Source organism: Callithrix jacchus, chromosome 3 (genome assembly GCF_049354715.1).
Source record: "Callithrix jacchus isolate 240 chromosome 3, calJac240_pri, whole genome shotgun sequence".
NCBI lineage: Eukaryota > Metazoa > Chordata > Mammalia > Primates > Cebidae > Callithrix > Callithrix jacchus.
Genome location: NC_133504.1, coordinates 132999842 through 133024817, shown reverse-complemented (window position 1 = coordinate 133024817; position 24976 = coordinate 132999842). Strand labels below are relative to the sequence as shown.

The 24976-nt window shown below is 32.9% G+C and overlaps 1 protein-coding gene across 4 annotated transcripts in view; it reads right to left on the bottom strand.

Annotated features, from left to right (window-relative positions):
• Positions 1-24976, bottom strand: part of TECRL (trans-2,3-enoyl-CoA reductase like) — a 119267-nt gene that overhangs the window by 20065 nt on the left and 74226 nt on the right. For all 4 annotated transcript variants that reach the window (XM_035293643.3, XM_002745801.7, XM_008993259.5 and 1 more), the window contains exons 4-7: positions 20538-20641; positions 13220-13335; positions 8297-8402; positions 3597-3669 (exon numbers count right to left, since the gene is read on the bottom strand). In XM_035293643.3, the coding sequence (XP_035149534.1) occupies positions 3597-3669; positions 8297-8402; positions 13220-13335; positions 20538-20641 (399 nt within the window). The remainder of the gene's footprint in view (positions 1-3596; positions 3670-8296; positions 8403-13219; positions 13336-20537; positions 20642-24976) is intronic.

The window sequence follows — 24976 nt, the reverse complement described above, 5'->3', positions numbered from 1 at the left end:
TTACATTCTTACCGAGAAAACTATGAATCACATGATAACAAATGGAAGTTTGCAAAATTGATAAGTGCTACTAAAAAGATCTATGTAGTATTTAACAGAATTAAAAAAGGGTTTTTTCTTGGGTAATCTGGGAGATCAGGGAGGATTCTGTGTACAAATTTAAGCTTTGATTCTTTAAAATGAATAGGCATTGATATAGAGAAAAGAGGTTTCAGAGAACATTAGGCAGAGGACAGTAGACATGTCTTATTGTTAAATGAAAATGAATAACATGCAATAAACACAAGTATCGAGTCAAGAGTCGTTTTCCATATTTATTTCCATAAAAACAAAGTCATAAGTAGTGTAAAGAGAAATAAACTTTCTAGAAAGGTTTTAGTCATTATAAGTTTTTAAAACGTTTAATAATATTTCATAATTTGTATAATGTTTCACATTTAGATAGGTAAAAGTAACTTAATGGTACATTATTCCTTGATTATGTTGATAGTAAACATTTATATATTGAGGTATTTGAACGTACATTCTAATTTGGGGTTATTAAAGTGTTCCTGCCATTGGGCAGTTTACAGTTTTGATAATGTTTTATTTGGTTGTATTTAAATATTATTCAAGAATTACAGAAAATGAACTACAATATGTGTTGGAAATATGTATACAATGTGTTGATTTTCAACTGTTAGCATTTGTGTATTAATATACAAATGCTTTTAACTTTTTGCAGCCAAATTTGATGAGAATAATAGATTGCAGTAAGAATTGTGATAAAAGTCAAACACTGTTAGCACAGAGAATATAGAAGGAAGTGGAAAAAAATCCAGTTAGTGTAGAGAGCAAAGAACAGCAGTGTCAGCTATGACAACAAAAACACAACAATAACAGCAACAAAAAAACAGAAAAAATAATAAAATGGCTGTAATGTAATAAAAAATTATACTTAATTAAGACTTAATTATGTATATTGAAGGAACAATATACATAAAGTGAAAGTATAGAAAATGTGATCAAATATTAAACAGATAAAGTCCAAAAGTCTAATCACTTTGTTTTCTTATTTTGAGGTTAAAAAGAGGGATAATTTGTAAGTATGGATCATTTAATCAAATATTTCAAGAAGAACAAAATAAAAACTGGATAAATTGTCTATTTTGCAACCTTAAGCAGATGGATTTAATGCAGCAAAGTAAAATATATTAAAACAAAAATTAAAGAAATTATTGATTTGTTTAAAGTGTTTCATCTTCCTTAAATATGATTATTTATTAAGATTATACTGGCTCTGCTGAAAACAACTTTAATAAGTACTATTTTCTTTTTTTTTGTTACCTTGTCATTGTTGTTCTATAATTACTGTTATATCTCTTACTGTTAAAATAATTTAGAAATATGTTTTTAAATATCCCCTCAAATATTTTTTTAAACAGTTTTGTGTGCTTATATTGTAATATTAAGGTTTATTTTATCTCACCTAAAGATAATGTAGTTTTTACTATTTCTGCTTTGTGAGTACAAAATTTAATTTTTATGATGTAATGATCAATTTTTAAAATTAAAATATTTTTAATATTTTAATCAAAGTGTTAAGAAGGGAAAATATTCTATTAAAGGCTTAGAAAGTGACAAGAAATGAAAGGGAAGTTTTTTTGCAGCATAAATATAGAAAAGGATAAAATTTTACAGAAAAAATATAACAATAAATGACAAGCATGGAACAAGTTAGAGAAAGCTACTGGGTCCTGTTATTTGTTAACAATGTGTGTTAGGTATCCTAAGCCCATATAACCAACAGTTAAAGAAATGGGAGCCTCTACTACCCAGATCACAACCAAGGTAAAGATGACATGCTCATTTGGTAAGGGGGTCTCCATGATAGTGTCTATACAGAATTTACGTGTCTGTCTGGCTGTGGATTGGCTAATCTCTTGCACAGTTTACTGTTATCTGTAGATAAGCTATAGATTATTTTCCAGTTATAAGCTAAGTAAATTTGGAAAAATCTGCCTACATTTTCTAAAGTTTAGCTGTTCAACTGTAAAATGGGAATATAAACAGTATAATTTTCATAAGGATTCAATGAGACAAAATGTGGCAATTGTTTGCATAGTACCTAATACATAAGAAGCCTTAATAAAAGTGAATTTATACATTCTCTATAAAAGAAAATAACAACTAATTCTATCATATACAGTTTTAGCAGTCGCATTGTTATTTGGTATGATTTAACTAAAGCATAACAGCTGTAGCTCATGTATATTGCAACCATGTTAAGTGTGGACTTCCAAGGCAAGATATTCATTTTCCACTGGTAATCAGTATTAAAATGCTATCATATGTTTTTACAGCATTTGAATCCTTATTTTATCTTATGCATTTTAAGATCTTGAGCATAGTGAATTTATATTTTCAGGGCATTATTTTTCTAGCTTTTAATAGAAAATATTAACAGCCACAAAATAATGTTTTTAATTGAAAAGAAATAAAATATTTACAGTTATTAACAAATAGTCAGTTTTTAATACATGCTTTGTGTACATTAACAAAATTAACCACTATTATTATTTTGTATCCAATATGGAAATGAAGCATTTTTCAGAAGCATTTCTTCTTAACATAATCTGGAGCAATACACCCATGTGTTAAAATTGTAAGGATATTGGTAAATACAGGAAATTTTCATTTTCAATATTCATAGTTAATTGTTAGTATTAAGACCAGCTGAAGTTTTAATTATTAAAATCAATGCCTCTTCACTTCCCAGAATGAACTAGATTTGTTGATTTTAGCAAAGACACTGAGCATTGTAATTCTCTATATTAATACTTCTGCTAAAAAATTAAGCAAGCTTAAGTTATTTTCTAAAACTTAAAGATTGAATATACATTTATTTCAATTTATTTTTATCTTTGTAAACACCAGAAATAGACCACAAAAGTAATTGTCAATTAATTGAGAAACAATTTAATTTTTGAGCTTTACATCATGTGTCTTACATGCTAGTAAAAGCTGAAGACAGATAAATCCAAACTGAAGAAAGAAAGGAAATTTCTTAATCAGGGGACCTTTTTTTTTTCTTTTTAAGATTAAGAACCAAGAAATTAGGTTTCTACCAATGTACATTCAACCAAATTGTTCATCTAAGTCAAGATATTTTAGTAAATTAAATTATAAATAAAAACTAATTTGTCATAGAAAAAGTTGCCTCTGTTTTTTGTCGAATTATATTTAAAAGAATAATTAAATGTTTATTATTTAATTTTAAAATATCTGATAGCTGATTGGTATATGATTGTATAGTTATATAATAATTTTCTCTTTAATTGTTGCTTTTTCATTTTTTTATCTGTTTTTTGGAGGTTTACTACCAACTAATATTTTTCTGTTTCAGGTAGAAAGAAAATAAATTGAAACAAATGAGTCAAATTGGTCTTTTAGGCCTACATAAGCATTTAAATACATATGAAAGCAATTTAAAATTGAATTGTTTTATTTTTTACTTATCCCTTTATTCTGTGCTGTTCATAATATGTATACCATTTAGAACAAAGCTTTTAGGTTGGTCATTTAGTATGGGGTTAGTTCAGAAGAACCCTACATACATGGTGGTGTATACAGTGGATGATTAATGTAATAGGCGATCCAAGAAGTAAATCCCCAGTAAAAGGCACAAATCTGTAAACAAAACAAAACAAAACAAAACAAAAAGTTAGAAAAAATAAGTAACATATATATATATGTGACACACATATAATATATATGCATTGTGACATATATAATACATAAAATAATGTATATGTACATCACAATACATTATATTATATGTATGTCACAATTTGAAACCACCCCATAAGTTTATATTAGACACTGTAGCATTTGTATGTAAAACGTTAAAAATTGTCTAAGTTTAATAAATGGAATACTTCTTTGCCCAGTATAATAGTGAGAGAGGAGCCAGGTAGGGGCTGGTTAGGCAAGGGAGGGTCTCAGAAGAGGACCAACACCTGTGGGATTGCCCCTGCACTGCCCCTGTTATGTAGCTAGCAAGAGGAAATGTGGTTAAGAATTTCCTCTTATACAAAGATGCTTGCTCAGAAGGGACTTACAGCCACCCACACAGGCACAGACAAAGAACAAGTGTATCCTAAAATGATCCTGACCACATTATAATGCTATTAGCATTATGATTTAACCCTCCCCACTTCATGGGTTTCACTTAGGCCCTCATGAGTGATAACCAAGATGGAGTAACTACAGCCAACCCCATGCATGCACAGATGCAACACCCCCAGGGGAAACTTTAACCATCCCCTTAGGGTGGAACCCAGAAAAGTCTTCCTTGTCTTTGCCACATAAAAGACTGAGGACTCAGCTCCATGTTTTGCAACCCTCCTCAGGTCCCCTGTTGCTGCTGAGAGCATTTCTGTTGCTTAACAAATCCTACTCTTCCTTATTCATGCTCTGGTGTCTGCATGCTTCATTCTTCTTGGTCATGAGACAAGAACTCAGATCTCACTAAACTAAGGAGTAAGGAGACTGCAACATTTTGGGGGCTTGCCCAGGATGATGGGAAGAGTGAGTAAAAGCAGACTTCTTTTATTTTCATTTCCAATAGCCTATTTGCTCCCTTTATTATATGAAACCAAAGAGAACACTGGGCCTCTCTTAGCCAGTTAAGAGTGAATAACATGGCTATCAGTCCTTAAAGACACAGAGGACAAGCTTAAGGGTAAGGACTTTGTCAAACCCTCTTCACCTGTGGGTGTTAGGAATGTTTTATTCTGTTTCAATCCAATTACCCTTCATGGTGCTCTAGCCATCGTCTGTGATTTAGAAGGAGGTCGTGGGGCAACTGAAGGTATCTGGCTGGTGCTACGCCTTGGTGTAACCCAAAGGACCCTAGACTTGCTCAAGTCACTGACATCCTGTTAGGTTGTTGGACAAAGATTTCCAGTATTTTCTATCACATGTCTTTCTTTTTGAGACTACCAAGCTGCTCTCCCTTCTTTATATTCAATGTTATGAATGATTTTGCAACCAGGAGTATTGAAAAAATAATACTCATTAGGAGTGTAACCCAGAACAATGTTGCTTGTTGTTTTGCCTATTCTTAGAATGAGGGAGATATGAAGATTTAGAATTTCTTGCCTCCTTTCAAGAAGACTCGCTGCCACTGTACAGGAGGAAATTTCTCCCTGAGTGACTATTCTCCTGTCCATTTAGGTTGTTTTTTATCTCCATGAAAGAATTCAGCACTGCTCATCAAGCACAGAACCATGCATTATGTGAGAAATCACTTTTCTTCTCCTAGGATGCTTATTTTGAAGGGAGGCCAACCAAACCCTAAACTCCCCTCTTTCAACCCTCTTTCTGAAAAAGAGTTGGACACAAAGTTACAGGCTAACATTCCGAACTTTGTCAAGGTGCCTAATGAGGCAAGGATTTGTTTCTGTGGGGAGCCCTGTAGGCCCTACATCAAGGGGAGCCCTAATTTCCTGACTACTAGCACACAAAATTAGTTAAGCCAACCCTACATTTTCAAAGACACCTATTCTTCCTCTAAGTATAAAAATTCCTGAGCAGGAAGAAGGGGCTAGTTTTCAGTCACTTTCATTTCCTTGAATGCTATGATCTGGCTCTGTCCATTAACTATCAGTGAAGGGATAATCTTTAAATATTTAATGACACCCCCTCCATTAATGTTTCTTGCCCAAATTTAATTACTTAAATGTATTTTTCAAGCTTCTATGGGAAGTTTTGTGACTGAAGCTCAAAAAAAGAAATAGATCTGGGGGACCCCAAAGGTAATCAACACTGTAGGACTGGGGTGCAGTGTAGGTAAGTGTGACTATCCCTGCCTACAACTCTCCCAGTCCGTGGTTGGAGATCACACTTGCATCCACAGACGAAACCTATAAATGTCTCTGGGACTCAGAATACAAGGAGAGGTAGAGGAGAAAGGGGATGCCTTTTCTCTCTCTCTTCCAATCCCAGTTCACCCTAACAGTGGAAGACAGACTTGGTGATGCCTTTTCTCCCTTCTCTTTCCATATGTGTAACAATCCATCTTCAGCTTGCACTTCCCGTAACAGCAACCTGGATCACTGGGACTCCTTTTACCCTCAGACCCTAATATACTTCTGGGCAAGCCCCAACATCATTCATGTATAAGGGCCTTCCAGGAATTAACCCATGTATTTAAACTGTTCTGAAAGGATGATATGTTATTCTTAAATCAAACCCTGATCACTGCTCCAGGTGAGAATCAGGCAGCCTTGAAAACAGTAAAGACATTTTTAGATGAGCTTCATATTTCATATAGTGCCAGAGAGTAGGGAAGGCTTTATCCAACTGAAAAGACAGCAGTACCATTGAAGGACTCTAGATAGGATCCTAATGATAATATGGGAGAATGGAGGAGAAAACACTTTCAAATGTGGATCCTGGAGGTCTTAGGAAGGAATAGAATTAGGAATCTATGATAATTCCTCCACCTTTCTGGAACAACACCCTCTCGCTGCCTGAAAAAGCAAGATAATTCATCTTCCATTTCCTCCTAATGGAAGTTAGGGTTAACACCTCAGAGTGTGGAATGAGAGATGAGGTGGGTAAGGGCTGGTTAGGCAGATGGAGATGGAGTGTCTTGCAAGAGGGACAATGCATGTAAGAACACACCTGCACTACCCATTTTATCTAGCTAGCAAGAGGAAATGTGGTTAACAATTTCCTCTTATAACAACACGCTTGCTCAGAAGGGACTTTCCAGCAATTTGTGCAGGTGCTGCACACAAGGACCAAGGGCATACTAAGTTGACCCTGAACTCAATATAATTATAATACCATTAGCATTGTGGTTTAACCATCCTCACTCCGTGGGGTTTACTTAGTCACACATGGGTAATATCCAAAATGGAGTAACTATGGTCAACCCCAGGCTTGTGCAGATGCAACACACTCAGTGGGAATTTTACCCCCTTTCTTAGGGTGCAAACCACAGAAGACTTCCTTGTCTTTGCCACATTAAAGACCCAGAACTCAGCCCCATTTCTGGTAACCCTCTTCAGGTACCCTTTAGCTGCTGAAAGGTTTTCTGTTGTTTAATAAATCTGCCCTACTCACTCTTCGGTATGCATGTGTCTTATTCTTCTTAGTTGGAGGACAAGAACTTGGACCTCACTAAACTAAGGCATAAGGAGATTGTAACAGCAGCATTTTAAGAATACTATTTTGATATCACTAAGAAAATGGATTTCTTTGCTCCACTTGTATTAATATTAATGAATATTTGTGATATATGTCAAGTTAACAAAATATTTTAGAAAAGTTGGTGAGAATTAGTTTTGTCTAGCAAGTAGTAAACAAATTGCTAAAAATAAAACATCAATTACTATTGCATAAGATATGCTAACGTTTTTTCAACAATTAGTGAATTTAAAAAATAAATTATTTAATAATTATTAAAACATGTTGATTGACTGGAATGGAAATGGCTTGGATTTAAGACTTATAGTCTATAATGGTGATCTTGAATTGATTTGATTACTTCTATCAAAAATAAGCAGGTCTAAATGACTTCTGAGGTCTCAGAATTTCAGAGATTACAGCTTCATTGCAATGACAACAATAAAATGGCTATTTAGTTTACTATAATGCTCTAGCAATATTGCAAAGCAGATATTTGACAAAAACTAAGACTTTTTTTATACAGGCAAACCTTTTTTTGAAAATATATTTTAAATTGAAAAATAAAATAAAATTTAACTTAAATTGAAAATTGAGTTTCAACATGTTGTCTATTGTACTTTTTCATGTCAACATTTTACATATTTTTTTCATTGTTTGCTACTTATTTGATAGTTGATAACTGTTGCGTTAACAATTTCTAGAAAGAGCAAAGACACTAGCGTCATATTGACAACTGCCATAATAATGGAATATAGTAGCATCACTTTAATCCCACACAGATATATATTTGTAGAAATGTTCTTATCTGATATTCTTCCCTTCGAGTGGCACTCAAGAAATCTGAATTCAATGATTAGTGTTACCAAAATTAAAAGATATCTAGGAGTATCTAGCTTGTCTTGTAATATGTGGTAATGATAAATCTTTTTTATAGAATTAAGTTCAAATGAAATATATTACTCAAAAAATGGCATTTGAGGAAAAGAATGTTTAAGATATGCTTATACAATTAAACATGAAAATCTAAGTTTCAGAAGAACACAGTGATTAAATATTTTGCAAACAATCCAACATTTAAAATGTCTCAATAATAATTAAAAATACAAAGCATCCTCACCATTATCAAATTTTTCAATGTTGTTTGTCCTGCAGAAACTTTGTGAACAAATAAGGTTTCCAAAAGGTATCGGATGTAATGTATACAATGACAGAAGCAAGCCAAGCTGGAAAGAAAATAAAAAGTAAACATTAAAATCCCTTTGAAATTCTGGCTTGCCTTATGCATGACACATTTAAAATTTTAGTTTACTGTAATATTCTAGCTGTTAGGAAATATTGTTTCTGATAACTAAAACTCAAATACTTTCTTTAATATTTAACTTTCAAAATGTAGCAATAAAAGTAGCTGTTATAAGAGTCTCTGTAAATTTACTTCTGACAACACTAAAATATTTTATAATACCAGTCATAAACTCTTATGCTCACACCTGTCCCAAGAGTAGGTATAAATATGATAATTGCAAATATGTTCATATCAAAATGTCTTGACTGAAACTGACAATCAAGTTTAAAAAAATTCCAAAGCCTACTTGGAATGCATTTGACATTTTATAATATTCAGAATAACTTTTTAATTGTCTGTTTGTCCTTTAGCAAGTACCAAGATGGAGAAAGCTTAAATTGCATTTTCAGTGCAGCAATAATGTAGCTTTTGTTTTTTGTTTTTTTTTTGTTATTTCCTACTGAATATTATATTTTGTCTCTTTGTGTGCTTGTTTTTTCTGCTGTATTTTAAGTTACTATCTCTTATCATTTTCATATAATTTCTATCATAAAATGTTATTTACAGAGGTACATTTTTCTGGATATACTAAAAAGCATGTAGTTTTCATTAAGATCTGTACCTATTTTGTTATATATAAAAATGTAAAATCTCAAAAACTTTGTTTGCTATTAGTGAAATAAATAAGGATCAAAGATGACATACTTTTTTTGTGTTGTTTATTTTTGTTTTTGAAGTTGAGGTCTTGATCTGTCATCCAGGCTGCAGTTCAGTGGCACAATCATGGCTCAATCTGTCAGGCTCCACCAGTCCTTCCACTTCAGCCTCCTGAATAGCTCAACTACAGCCCCACACCACCATGCCTGGACAATTTTTTGTATTTTTTGTAGAAATGGGTTTCACGTTGTTGCCCAGGCTAGTCTCAAACTCGTGGGCTCAAGTGATCAACTTGCCTGGGGCTCCCAAAGTGCTGGGATTACAGGTGTGAGACACTACACCCAACTGATACATACTTTAACCAGTAAAGGTGCTCTATACAATAATAAAATCAGACATTGAGTTTATTTATAAGTCTGTGAGTTTATTTCCATAGAAATGATTTTTGCTATGAGTAGGGTAACTTTAGGGAAAACAAATAATTAAACTAACACTATCCTGGTTTGGTCAGCAGCAAATCTATCATTATTCATTCATTCAAGAAAAGCAAATTGTGCACCTATTATGTAACATAAATGTTTTATGTGATGCATATACCTATAAATATAATAGTAGATAAATTCTGAAAAATAGGTTAGAGGGCAAACAACATGGATATCTGGGGGAAGAACTTTCTAGAAAGTCAGACAAACAAAAGCAAAAGTCGTGATAGAAGGAGCTGCCTTATGATTTCAAAAGGTAGATAAGGAAATTGATATCTCTCATCATTTTATTGTTCTTTTGTAGAAGTAGTTACAAAAACCCATAAGTAGTATATATATATATATTTTATATTATATATATATTTTATATTATATATATATATTACAAAAACCCATAAGTAGTATATATATATATATTTTATATTATATATATATTTTTTATATTTTATATATATATATATATATAATAAGAAAGCAGCAATGTAGCAGAGCCATAAGTGATAAATTTTGGTTCAATCTGTGATTCTTCTACATTAGTTCATTCACTTATTTTATACTGTATCATGAGAGTGTAGAAACCACTGTAGAATATACACATAGAAGCATACTGTTTATATATATGCCACATTGTACATTATTGCTAACTCACCGAGTTTGATTTTATTTCAAAGCATTATTATTCTATATAATTATGTTTAACTTCCAGTCAAACACTGATTATTTTCTGTTAATTGCTAAATTAACTGTAAACCATAAATAAGCATGGATCCAATTCTTTTTCCCAACCAAAGTACTGATAAAATCTTATTTATTTTAAATCAAGTAAGGTTCGGGATATGAGGGCACATCACAGAAAAGCACATCTTCAGCTTTGGAAACAGCAGGGGAGGCATTGCACCAGGTTTCTGGTTTCTGTTGAAGAAGACAAGGAAATGTTCAGGTAACAGGTTCTTAAGATACTTGATGTGGATACAGTTCCTGCAGGAGATATTCCTTTAGTTTCAGTGTGTGAAGGATTCTAAGAAATCTGAAGAACTTTGTGGCGGTTGGGTCACATATAAAAATCTCCTTCTATATGAACTTAGCAGAAAATTATTTTGACATTATAACATTAATTCAAAGCAATTTTGGAGACAACATTTTAGTCTGTGGCAAATTGATGTGTCATTTAAGAATGCATCTTAAAACAACATCATCCTGAAAATTAGATAACACAAGCTTTGTGATTATTTGCCAAAGCCCTGCTAGACACCTAAATTTCGAAAGTAATTTGTGTATCTGCTGTGGAATTACTTTATACAAACTTAATGTATTTGTTATTTGGGAACAATGTGGCACAAATACATTGACCACTGAGATAATACCAAACATGCTGTATTTGTGTTTAAAAATAGTAAGGCTGGTGCAGTGATGCATGCCTATAATCCCAGCACTTTGGGAGACTGAGGCAGGAGAATCTCTTGAGCCCAGGAGTTCAAGAACAGTCTAAGCAACATAATGAGACTTAAACTCTAAAAATATTTTTTTAAAAATAGCTGGATGTGATGGTATACACCTATAGTCTCAGTTGCTTAGAGCACTGAGGTAGGAAAATGGCTTGAGCCCTGAAGAGTGAGGCTCCAGGGAACCACAACTGAGCTGCTGCACTCTAGCCTGGGCTACAGGGCAAGACCCCATCTCAAAAACATAAAAAAAAAAAGGAAAAATACGAGTCAATTTCTTTGAGAATGACACCGAAGAAAACTTGTTTCTTCATGCTCTGCTAGACATTTGGTATATGTTACATATTTGGCCTAAAAAAATGAATGCTTTTAGATTCTCCACCAAACTCTTTATCCCAGCCTCTTTTTAAAATAATTGAGCATTCCTTTCACTCAAGGAAATGTGAAGAGGTGATTTCTGCAATAATTGTATATTTCTTAAGGCCTCCCAAGCTTTGCAGAATGGGGAGTCAATTAAATAAATATTTTTTAAATAAATTACTCAGTCTTGGGTATTTCTTCACAGCAAGAAGAAAACGAACTAATACAGTAGAAAATCAGGACATGAAAGGAGATACATGTGGCTGGAGTACAGTAATTAAACTTAACCAAAACGTGATTATAGGTAAGAAAGTTAGGATAAAATTAGTTCTCAATCTTTTAGGATTCATGTGACCTAAACATTTAAAATTTTCTTCTTAATTCACTTGGAGTTTATTTAATAAAAACAATTTTTCAGGTCTTTTTTTCCAAATAAATTTCCCTCTCCGGAGCCCAATAAGCATCTTGAATAAACATTCTCTTTCTATTTCATTTGGCGTATCATTCTTGTAGAGAGACAGAGAGATTATTTTCACAATACGCTAATAACCACAGTTACATAGAATGCTTTATTTATTCCCTTACTCTTTTATTCGTCATACTTCCAAGTGGTGCTTAATTTTCTATTTTGACTTATAAAAAGTAACTTGTAAACTTTTTTCTTTCTATTTATTAGTTGTTCATTATTTCTTTCCTATGCAAATTACCAAATAAATAAATAGGGGTTTAATAATAGATGATAATAAACTTTTAGTGAGTACTTGTATTTTATTTCCTATACATGATATCTCAATTTTATAATTGCAAGCTTCTTTTAATGATATTCCTGAATTTCCCAATTTCTCTTGACAGCTGTGATCATTATTAACACAAATTACTTTTTTTTTTTTTGAGACAGAATCTTGCTCTGTCATCCAAACTGGAGTGTAGTGGCACAATCTCCGGCTCACCACAACCTCTGCCTCCCGGGTTCAAGAGATTCTCTTGCCTCAGCCTCCCAAATAGGTGGGACTACAGGTGAGCGCCACCATGCCCCACTAATTTTTGTATTTTTAGTAGAGACGGGGTTTCACCATGTTGGCCAGGATGGTCTTGATCTCTTGACCTCACGATCCTCCCTCCCTGGCTTCCCAATGTGCTACGATTATGGACATGAGCTATCATGTGCCGCCAAATTACCTCTATTTTTTTTTTTTTTTTTTTTGAGATGGAGTTTCGCTCTTGTTACCCAGGCTGGGGTGCAATGGCGCGATCTCGGCTCACCGCAACCTCCGCCTCCTGGGTTCAGGCAATTTTCCTGCCTCAGCCTCCTGAGTAGCTGGGATTACAGGCATGCACCACCGTATCCAGCTAATTTTTTGTATTTTTTAGTAGAGACTGGGTTTCACCATGTTGACCAGGATGGTCTCGATCTCTTGACCTCGTGATCCACCCGCCTCGGCCTCCCAAAGTGCTGGGATTACAGTCTTGAGCCACCGCACCCGGCCTAATTACCTCTATTTTAAGGTATATCTAATAGTTCTTAGTTTACAAATTTGAAAGTTGGTATATATACACTATTTGAGGTTATCTAAAATATATTTCCATAAAATTATACCCAGTTTAATTGAGTTTACCAAAAACTTTTATTAATATTTTATCTGCTTACTAATTCATCTCCTCTTTAATGTGTATGTTTTATATATGTGTGTGTACGTTATATATGTATATACACACACATATATATACACACATATATACACATATATGTCACATATATACACATATATTTAACGTACACACACACACACACACACACACACACACACATAACTTACTGTACCACTGGGTGGCGTAGTCTTCTAGCACTCTCTTTTCCATCATATATACATGAGATTCTCAAATAAAAGAGGAGGTATATTAGCAGAGGCCCTGTGTATTCAGCCAAAAATACCTGAAAATAAAAGATGATTTGGATTAAACAGTAAACATAGATGTGTTTAAGGTTTATTTGTGTCTATGAGTATTAGACTACTGAATAAATTTGTGAAATAGATGAATTATTTTTTTAAATAACTAGGTTAAGTGATAGTGGAAATAATGTCTTCTTTGAGGAAACAAGAGGGAAAAAGCAAAATATATGTATAGTTAACTTAAAATAAAAATAAATATTGAACTTAATAAACTGGTTTTTTTCTTTAGATATAGTAAAAAGGAGAATTTATTTGAATAAACAAATGATTATTAGTGTATTTTTGTGTATGTTTACCCAGTCCAATACACACTCAATCATATGTATGAATTGTCCCTGTCAATAAACTGAATGAGTTAAAATATGTATTTTTTTCTTTTTCTTTTCTTCCCTTCCCTACCCTCAGGGACCTGTCAGCTTGAACCCATTGATTTGACCCTAATTCAAATGGAAACAATTCAGTCTTTTCTATTAGAAATTTTATTCTTTAATTCTAATGAGTCTAGTTGTGTGTTTAAAAGAATTAACTACTGAGTCCATGAGCTGAGTGGGGGTAACCACAGTGGAACTATAGAGAGACACTAAAAGCATTTGGAAAGGTAATTGAAAACAAAATGAAGTGATTGCAAAAGATGAGTTGCTAACGTGTAAATTTGATGACTTTTTAAAAATTTTAGTGCTAAAATTATGTTAAATTTCCTCAAATATTTAGACAGAGAAGGGAAAATAATTTTTTGGAGTTTTCAAAAAGAAAAGAAAAAATAAGACTTGACAATAATAAATTTGACTGCCATTTACTATTTTGTCTTCACTTGCTACCGTGTTTTGAAGAACAAATTTGTAGCTGGACATGTTTTACTCAAATATGCAATTAGTTGTGCACATTGGTTGGAACATTGTTAGACTGCATAATATATATGCACGGTTTCATATTCATTCACATACACTATATATAACCTATATATAATTACACACGAATACACAAATAGCAATTTACTTATGGAGGCATTTTTCACTTACAATTCTGCCTTTTAGAAATTTAACTGTTTTCTCATGTGCCAAGAAAGACTTGCGTGTGAGAAGCAAAAACAATGCAAATTCTAATCAATTAATTGTAAAAGCAGTCTCATTTGAGAGACTGGAGTAATTTATGTGTTACAAAATGCCTCATTATTTAGATATAAAGAAAATGTTTACCACTTGTGAATATCTAATGACAGAATGTCAAAAATTCAGAATAATGATGAGGGTAATTGTTTTAGTACAATAAAACGTTTAAAATAGTTATTTTGACACCAATTGATCTACTGAAGTCAAATTTGAGCAAATTCTCTAAGAACATGTTAGGAATATAAAATGTTGTGAACAATAGTTATCTTGGACCAAGTGTCACTCTTTATTAATTTAATAAAAGCACTAACACAGATCTGAAGTTTCTTTGGATGAGAGGATATTAAACTATAATCTTAGCTCAATCTTCAAACATAATTCAGAAAGCCTACTATTATATAGAAATATGTTTTAGGAAGCCTTTTATTTTATAAGGAATACTCTTATGCTAGAATATGGAGAGTAAAAAAAAGTACCAAGTTATGAATAATACGTCCTGAAAGTACTAGATGGTGATAAATAACTTTTGAACAACGAATTTGAAAAAAATTATTTTAGTACAAACAGAAGAAAGGAGAAAAGATGTTTTATTAAACCTAGAAAGTATTCAGAAAATAGTTCAAGATAAGGAAAAGTAGGGCTAGATAGACAAATATTAATACATTCTTCTGAAAATGCAATTGGTCTTTTCTACTAAATAAGGGAAAGTAAAACAAAATCAAAATCAAGTGCAATCAAGTAAACATATATAAAGATATACAGACCAAGTCCAACACAAGAACTTACAAAGACTAGAAACTCCCTTATAATACAAAATTCTACTGAAGATTCTATATTCTAAAGAGGCACATACACCTTCTTTTTTCTTATTTTGAAGATAAACACTATATTGAAATTCCAACTTATTTCTATTATTAAATATATTTATATTTCCTCTTTCTAAAAAGTTATGTGTGTTAGACTAATCTTTTGTTTCGAATACCAAAAAATTTATTACTTCTACTAGGCAAGTAAGGAGTTTGGGAGTCTTCGAAACTTCAGTGGAATCTGCAATGTAATATATGTATAAATTGAAAAAAAGGAGTAATCTGCTTAGAAAAATACACTGAAACATGAAACTGCAATTTTGAATTGGTAAGGAACCATGTGCTTAAACTGTGCTTAATGCATTTCATTCTATCTTGAAAAAAATTAATGCTATCATTATTATGGTGTCACTGGATTTACTATCTCTTTTTCTAAAATTGCTATTGGCAGTTAAAAAATGTGTATTTCAAAATTTCTGAAAACAAAGTAGTTTTAACCTTAATCTCCTGAAGATAAGGGTGTTATCTGGAAGCATTTCTCAGTTGTAATACAGAAATATCACTTTGTACTTTTGAAGTTAGTATCATGCTACAGAAAGATCGTGTGTGTTTGTAGTTTGTCAAATAACATATGATGGAGATTTCTATTTTAGGTAACTCAAACACAGGAAACTAATGAGTTTAGTCAGAAAAACTGATCAAAATATTTTTTAAAAATTTTTTTCAGCGGTCAGAAATAAAATGTCATTGAGGAATTAGAAGGTTGAGAATTTTAAAATGGCAATTCTAGGGAAGAGATTGAACCTTGCATATGAAGCCCCATATGAGCCTGATAAGAAGAGCAGATCTTTTGATGAGGCCTAAGAATGAACAAACAAAAGCTGTTGTTCATCATCCATAAAGGATGAAGTTGGCCTTACAAAACTATCTCTACAGATTCTGAAGTTCATCCTAAAATCGTTTCAATCATTGATTGGATCAAAACGATTTGGACCCAATAATGTATAGAATACATGAGACAAATTAAAGAAAATAAGATTTAGAGATTAAAAATTTGGACTTTACAATAAAATAGACTATCATGAAAATGCAAAACATAAAACTCTCATAAGAAAACACAGGAGAGAAATTCCAGGACCTAGAATTAAGTTGAAGGATTCTTATATACAAAAGCAAAAGCATAATCTTTAAAAGAATCCCTTGATAAATTAAACTGCGTTAAAATTGAAAACGCTTCTTGCACTGAGAAGTTCTGTTAAGATCATGAAAAGACAAGTTAAAGACTGAGAAAAAGTATTTTTAAACCACATACACAAGGACTCGAATCTAAATTATATAAAGAATACTTAAAACTCAACAGTGTGTCCAAGATAAATTTTTCTAAAAGTTCAGGCAAAAATACCCCTACACATATGTTCACTGCAGCTTTATTTATAATAGCCACGTACTAAAAAGTCACCCAAATGCAATTTAAAGAGTAAATGGTTAAACAAATTTCATTACATCCCTATAACTGAGTATCAGTCACCAATATAAAGGAACCAATTATTGATACAAGAATGAGGATGGATTTCAAGGAAACTCTTTACAGAAAAGTAAACATCAATCTCCAAATATTGTTTGAATCCTTTTATAGAGCATTCTCCACATGACAAAAATCGGGAGATGAAGAACATATCAGTGGTTACTCCAGGGTGGGAAAAAGTGTATGTAAGTATACAAGGATAACATGAAGAAGTTCCTCTTAAGGATGAAGCAATTCTCTATCTTGGCATTATTGGTATATACAGGAACTTAAACAAGGGAGAAATTACATAAAATTACGCATTAACACATACACACAAGAATTAATATAAAAATGGCGAAAACTGCCAAACTTTAACATATAACATATAATGAGGATTATGTTATATTAATCCTTTATCCTAAATTTTTGCAGGTTAAAAATTCTTTCAATATTTTGTAACACACTGTTTGTTGGAGAAAAATATTGAAATCTCAATTTTAACCTTGCTAAATTAATGACTTCCACAACACTATGAAATACTTTATTATAGGAGATGATTTTTTTTTTTTTTTTTTTTTTTTTTTTTTTTTTTTTTTTTTTTGAGATGGAGTTTCATTCTTGTTACCCAGGCTGGAGAGCAATGGTGAGATCTCGGCTCACCGCAACCTCCACCTCCTGGGTTCAGGCAATTCTCCTGCGTGAGCCTCCTGAGTAGCTGGGATTACAGGCACACACCACCACGCCCAGCTAATATTTCGTATTTTTAGTAGAGACGGGTTTCACCATGTTGACCAGGATGGTCTCGATCTCTTGACCTCGTGATCCACCCACCTCGGCCTCCCAAAGTGCTGGGATTACAGGCTTGAGCCACCGCGCCCGGCTGAGGAACTGATTTTTATATTTCTCAATGTACAAGAATATTATATGTGGTAAAATATCACCTTTGTTGTATAATTTAGTTGATACAAAATGAGTGTGATTGCAATGTAATGTTTATATTTTTAGTATTTAATAGAACTGACTCATTTGGAGGAAAAGGATATGTGAACCAAAGGGTTGATTTAAAAATATCCAGCTTCTTTGCAGAGTTCTCTTTGTCATAAAGATGATTTTCCTCTCAAATGAGCTATAATTTTCTAGTGCAATTGTCAAATAACTCCACTTTAGTGTGTTGTCGTCTCGATGCTTATCCAAGTGATGAAGCTGAACTTCATAATTATTTAATACAGCTAATTCTTACACAATTTCTGTAAACAGACTTCCCTTTTTGTTGTAAATGTGGACAAAGATCCTGTGAATATTTTAACCTTTGAAGAACAAATATGCATTTCTAAAATCTGTTTAAGCAAAGATCTCTAGACAACACATTTAAGTACAGTATTAAAAACTTAATTTGCCGAATGCATGTATTTTCTATAGGTTGTTTTCTAAATATTAAAATATGCTTCATAAGAATACATAAGATTCTAAACTCAATCTTCAGTTCTACAAATTAGTACTCAAAAGCTCAATATACTTTGGAAACTAAATAAACTATTTAATGAAAACTAATTAATTACACAGTTATTACACAGGAAATATATATATAATATTTATATATTTTTATATATTTTATATATAAAAATATATAATATTTTATATATAATAAAAATATAGATTATATATATATATATATATTTTTTTTTTTGAGATGAAGTTTCACTCTTATTGCCTTGTTTTCCAGGCTGGAGTGCAGCGGCATGATCCCTGCTCCTGCAACCTCTTGCTCCTGGATTCAAGCAATTCTCATGCCTCAGCCTCCTGAGTAGCTGGGATTATAGGCATGACCCACCACACCAGGCTAATTGTGTATTATTAGTAGAGACAGGCTTTCTTTATGTTGGTTAGGCTGGTCTCCACTCGTGACCTCAGGTGATCCACCCACCTTGGCCTCCTAAAGTGCTGGGATTACAGGCATGAGCGATCGTGCCTGGCCAGGAAATATATCTTACAAGGAAAGAGCGTTAGAAAATATTAACAAATGTGGCAATATTTTAATTAATAAATTTAAAATTAAATTTTGTTAGATTACACTTAAAAATTGAATATTAATATATAAATTGTCATACTTTTGTAATAGTTACAAAATTAATTGCTTAATTTTAAAGAAATGGCTCAAATCACTATGAATGGTAATGTAATGCTGATTGTTAATTCTGGCAAAAAGAAACGCCATTCTGAATAGAAAATATTAAAAGTAATCACAAATATGGAGTAGAATGTAACAGCAAAGAAAAAGCTTTCATAGTTTAAACAATACACATAACAGAAGTTTAATGCAATTAAAACAAATGAAGCTCACCATTCTTTGTATATCAAAACAATTTAATTCTTTCACTGCCTCTGTTACTAAATATCATATTAACATTTTCTCTTGCTGCTGAAGCTATTCCACTGATTTATTCTATTACCCACGAGTGTTTCAGTACTGTGTACCAGTACCAAGTATTTTCACTGCCTCTTAACCAACCCTCCATGTCTTTTTATGTAGTCCTCATTCTTCTAATGCCATTTTCAGATACCATCATTTTAGGATCTGTTATTTTCCTCCAAAAGGAGCCACAAGAACATTTTCACAGACTGAAAAAGGTTTACTTTCTCATGGTCTGTTACCAAAAGTTTGTTTCTCTGCCTCGTTTTTAACAGATATTCTGCACTCTTCTCTCCAGTGTCAAAAGGGTCTATGATGTCCCTAGATGACTGGAAGGAAAAGTGAAAAGATACCATGTGAATAACAAAGCACAGGGAAAGCAGATGAAACCAGCCCAATAGTCCAGCAGATAGTTGCTTTGGGATAAATGTAGAAATTGATCCTTCTACTGCTAAAATTTGAAACTTATATTTGTGTTACTTAAGTTCATTTGTCAGGAAAGAACCTTCAGCCCTCTCAAAAAAGTATCAAAGAACTGAAACTCATCATATCACCCCACCAGATGCCTCCTTGTCCCTCCCTAGCACCTGTTTTCTTACACATTGTTCCATTTATTCCCTGCCATATAAACCCCTAGTTTTAGTCAGGGAGATGGATTTGAGAATGAGCTTCCATCTCCTTGGCTGCAGCACCCAGCTGAAGCCTTCTTCCTTGGCAGTACATGTCATTACAGTCATTGGCTTTCTAGTGAGCAGCAGCACCTAGACTGGTATTTTGGTAACAGAGTTGAAGCTCCCAGTCATAGAGTGGATTGATATTTTAAGAAGGAACTTATCTTCTTTTTTCAAAACTGGTTTTCTTTTTATTTATTTATTTATTTATTTTATTTTTTATTGCATTTTAGGTTTTGGGGTACATGAGCAGAACATGCAAGACAGTTGCGTAGGTACACACATGGCAGTGTGCTTTGCTTCCCTTCTCCCCTTCACCCACATTTGGCATTTCTCCCCAGGCTATCCCTCCCCACCTCCCCCTCCCACTGGACCTCCCCTTTTCCCCCCAATAGACCCCAGTGTTTAGTACTCCCCTCCCTGTGTCCATGTGTTCTCATTTTTCATCACCTGCCTATGAGTGAGAATATGCGGTGTTTCATTTTCTGAAAACTGTGGTTTTCTATTTCTCCAATACGTAAGTAGAACTTTGGCCACTTGTCATAGTAAGAATAGAAAATAAAAAATACCATTCACCACATTTTGTTTTACTATGATTTTATTTGGCAGAAATAGGCTGTCAGTGAATTATTTAGAGCAAAATGTGAGGCATGCATGCTATATTCTAAATTGACACTTACTGTGGTCCAACTGACTTGTTGACCTAGGTCTGTAACATACAGTGTGACAATGGAGGAAGCTGCAATACTTTGAATGGTAATGTGGTCCTTCAAAAAAGGCCCGCCTTAAAATAAAAATAAGAAAATGTTACTTTAATAGAATTTTAAAGCATGGCGATGATGAATTTCTTAATGTAAAATCAATAAAAGCTAAGGACCAATTTAATATGAAAATTACAATATACAAGAAATCTTTAAAGTAAAACAAAATGTGAAAAATCCCATTTTATAACATATGTCTGGCAACTTTTCAAATGCACAGTGGTTTCCCAATAGCATCTAACCAAAGTTTAGACCACCATTAGTTACTATCCTATTATTTCTGAGAATTATTTCTTAGCACCTAAACAGATAAGATACAGAAATTTTTTTTAAAGTAAAATTTTAGGATGAATGTGATGGGTCACATCAGTAATCTCAGCAATTTGTGAGTGGATCACTTGAGCTCAGGAAGTGACAAGGCAAAACTGTCTCTACAAAAAATAGAAAAAAAATTAGCCAGGCATGTTAGTGCATGCATGCAGGCCCAGCAATTCAGGAAGTTTAGATGGGAGGATTGCTTGAGCGACAGAGGTCAATGGTGCAGTGAACTGTGGTCACACCATTGAGCTCCAGTATAGGCCACAAAGTGAGACCCTGTCTCAAAATAAAAACAAAACAAAACAACAAAAAGTATAATTTTTAGTGTTAGTAGGACTGCATCTCAACTAATTTCTAAATGATTTTATAATAGGATAAGTTATTGGTGGATAGATGGATGGTCCCTCTAAAGCACTAGAAGAATGCCATAATTTATCTTTTAAAAATATATTCTCGATGCTGTGTGAAAAATAGAAAAAAGGGAAACAAGGTGATTGTTTAGGAGACACTTAAAATTAATCCAGCTGGAGCTGATGTTTGTTTAGATTAAGGTTGCACTGGTGAAAATGTTAAAATGTATGAATTGTAGACATATTTTGAATGTAGCCTAAATCAATTTGTTAAGAAACTGATTGAGCGAAGAGGATTCAGTGAGATGAAGACAGTTAGATTTTGGCCGGAATACTTAAGTGCATTGTATTCTCATTAACTGACATGAAGAAGATTACAGAAAAGCAGGATTTAGTGGTGAAAATTAAGAGTCCTTAAGGTGTTTTAAGTGTGTGGTATATCTTAGATATTCAAGAAAGAATGGACAAATAGGCAGCTGGCTAGAAGTGTGTGTAAATATTTGAAAGTCATTAACATTTAAAACCATGGGGCTTGATGGGATTGTTTATGTATTCAGCTTAGAAAGAAGGGAATGAAAACACACTGAGGTCTCTAGTATTACAGGCCTTAGACATAGTAAGACAAAGATATAGCAATGGTTCCTGAAAGGAGCTGCTCATAAAATGGATGTAAAATAGACAGAATGGATTCCATTCTTAAAAATAACCATAAGACAAGTCTGGAATGTATATATGGGAAGATATGTAAACAAAGGTCCTTTTATAGCATTTATAATAAAATACTTGAAGAAAACTTAAATATTTTTTAACCACCTGAAACATAAATATATTTTGTTTTATTTAAACTAATGTATACAAAGCAGGAAGAAAATGAGTAGACTAGAGCTCATATACCAAAATGGATTAATCCCTCAAATATGACCCTATGATTGTTATTATTATTGTTATACTTAGCATGCTTTGTGATTTATATTATCTATGCAGTTAAAAGGCATCATTCCAGTCTCTATTTTTGAAATAAATAAGAAAATGTTAATATGTATCTGCCATTAGATGACTTTTTGGAATCCAAAATATCTATTTATATTTATAATTAAAGGTTTTTTTAAAGTGAAATGAAAAATATACAATTGTATATTACATTTGAAGGCAGTAACTTGATAAATCTGCTTTTAATAGCCAGATGATTTAGGTGGTTATATTTATACGGTTCTCTGGATACCTTAATGGCCACCATTTCATGATTATATTTTAGAAATTTCATATAAATTGATTAGTATTTGTAAAATACATATAGATATATATAATTACATATAAAGATAATTTGGCATTGCTTGGAAATGTGAATATATTTACCTACGAACACATGTGAGGTAGGCAGTTTTCTTAGATAATTCCCAAGATTTCTGTCCTCTGTGTAATCCCTGAGGTTCTGCATATGATAGGCTGTTGCTTTGTTGATTAAGTTATTTTGCATGGCTTAAAAAAAAATAAGATCCTCTAGGTAGCCCTGATTTTTATTGCATGAATTTTTACAATCTGTGTGTAGTAATCAGGGACAGAGGAATTTAGATATTTAGTTTATTGGAAAGATTCACTGTGCTATTGCTGGCTTGCTCAATGTCAGATATACAAGTGGCCTTTGAGAAAAGACAGCAGCCTTTAGGAACTAACAGCCAGCAAGAACACAGGGACTTCTCTTACTCAACTCCAAAGAACAAACAAACATAAAATGCAAACTTTTCCGAAAACACAAGTGGTTTCTGTCAAGAGTCTTCACGTGAGAATTCAGTTCAGTCAACACTCTGATTCCAGTCTTATAAAATCCTAATCAGAGAATCCAATCATAATATGGCTTCAATTTAATAAATGATCATTTTTTGTACTGCTAAATTTGTGTGCATTTGTTACATAGCAATAGAAAACTGTTGCAACATGTATCAAAGTGAAGACTTTGACATCCAGAAGGTCAGTAGTATTATGATAATTATGTATAAGAACAAGGAAATGTTAATAAGGTCAAAAAATTCAGCTGACTTTGTATCACTTGAAGTATGCTGAAAATACGTTTCCAATATACATCTATCATCACCCTTAAAAAAGGAATTAGTTTCTACCCTTCTATCATCCTTGCCAGCTTCAAAGAACAAAGCATTGGCATTCTATTTTTAAAATGTGGTCCCATCAATATGACATTTTGGAAACAGAATCTGACAAAATCCAGATATACCATTAATTATAGCACTAAGTCTCAAGAAACAGGGACTCCTTGGCTTTTCATGATTACGTCTTTATCAAAGGGAGAGGAATATGTGGGGCCAAGAAGACAGGACATGCCTAACTAGATTCCATGCCATATCTTTCTAGATCATGTTTCATCCACTTAAAGGCCTTGAATTTTCTGCCCAAATTAACACAAGCACAATCTGGTCTCTGGATGTTCCCCCGCAAGTATGGGCCAGGCACTGGATACACAACCAATATCAAACCTAGTGGTTTGTCAAGACTATTGTATAAAGGATGTGGAGGGAAGCTTTGATGTATTGCTCGGAAACAGTGATGAAAAAAAAAAATCCTATTTTTTCTACGTAGAAATACAATGATTTTAAGCATTAGAAATTTTACCTTCCAGAACATTATAAAGCATCTTAATAAAGGTAGGAAGATAGAAAATACTTTACTTACCATATTATATAACAGATTTATTGTAAAAATAGCTGAAATTCATCACTAATTCCACATCTAGAGTATCTACAGTATAGCCTTGTAGTTCTACCTATTTAGAGCTGGCCTTATATACCCACTCCTTGAATATAGGCTAACTAGTGACTGGTGGGACAAGTGATCATTTGCCAGTTCCAAGCCTGGACTTCAACAATTCTTTAGTACCTCTGCTCATTTTTATACCTCTACTTCCAACTTGTGAGTAAGTCCAGACTATTTTGCTAAGGAGTGACGAACCACACAGAACCAAGGGAATTTCATGTAAGTTGTGGTCATTATAGACTAATCATTCCCTAACAGTCCAGCAGCTGACTGCAGCTGCATGCATGAGCCTAGCCAAGTTCAGTTAAATATAGCACAGCTCAGCAGAGACACAGAGCTAAAAAACTGGTTAATTTTTTTCCCATGAAAATCAATGGTTGCTATTTTATTTGTGTTTTAGAGATTTCCATTGTTTGAGGAAACTATAGAAGTCAATAATATTTGTATAAGATTTACAATTCTAGTAAACATATTTTGGGAGCAAGTGTTTATAAATATTAAGACCCTGCTTTGTTTTGGTATTGTCTTTTTTTTCTTCTTAATACTAATAATTATGACTGATTGATGGAGTAACTAGCATGTGCCAATCATCATACACATTATAAACATAATCTAACACTTTAAAAATGATTCAATATGTTTTTTTAGCTCTGTCATATAAAAGAAGACCCTGTAGGCAAGTAAGTATGAGAGTCAATTAAATGTAAAATTCTGAATCAATTCAGGTAAACTTCATATTTTGATTTCTTTGCACCATATCAACAAATCAATTGATTTTCTTTTTTTAAAAAAAATATATCATTACATTTTTTTTTTTTTTTTTTTTTTGAGATGGAGTCTCACTGTCACCCAGGCTGGAGTGCACTGGTGCCGTCTAGGCTCACTGCAACCTCCACCTCCCGGGTTCAAGCGATTTTCCTGCCT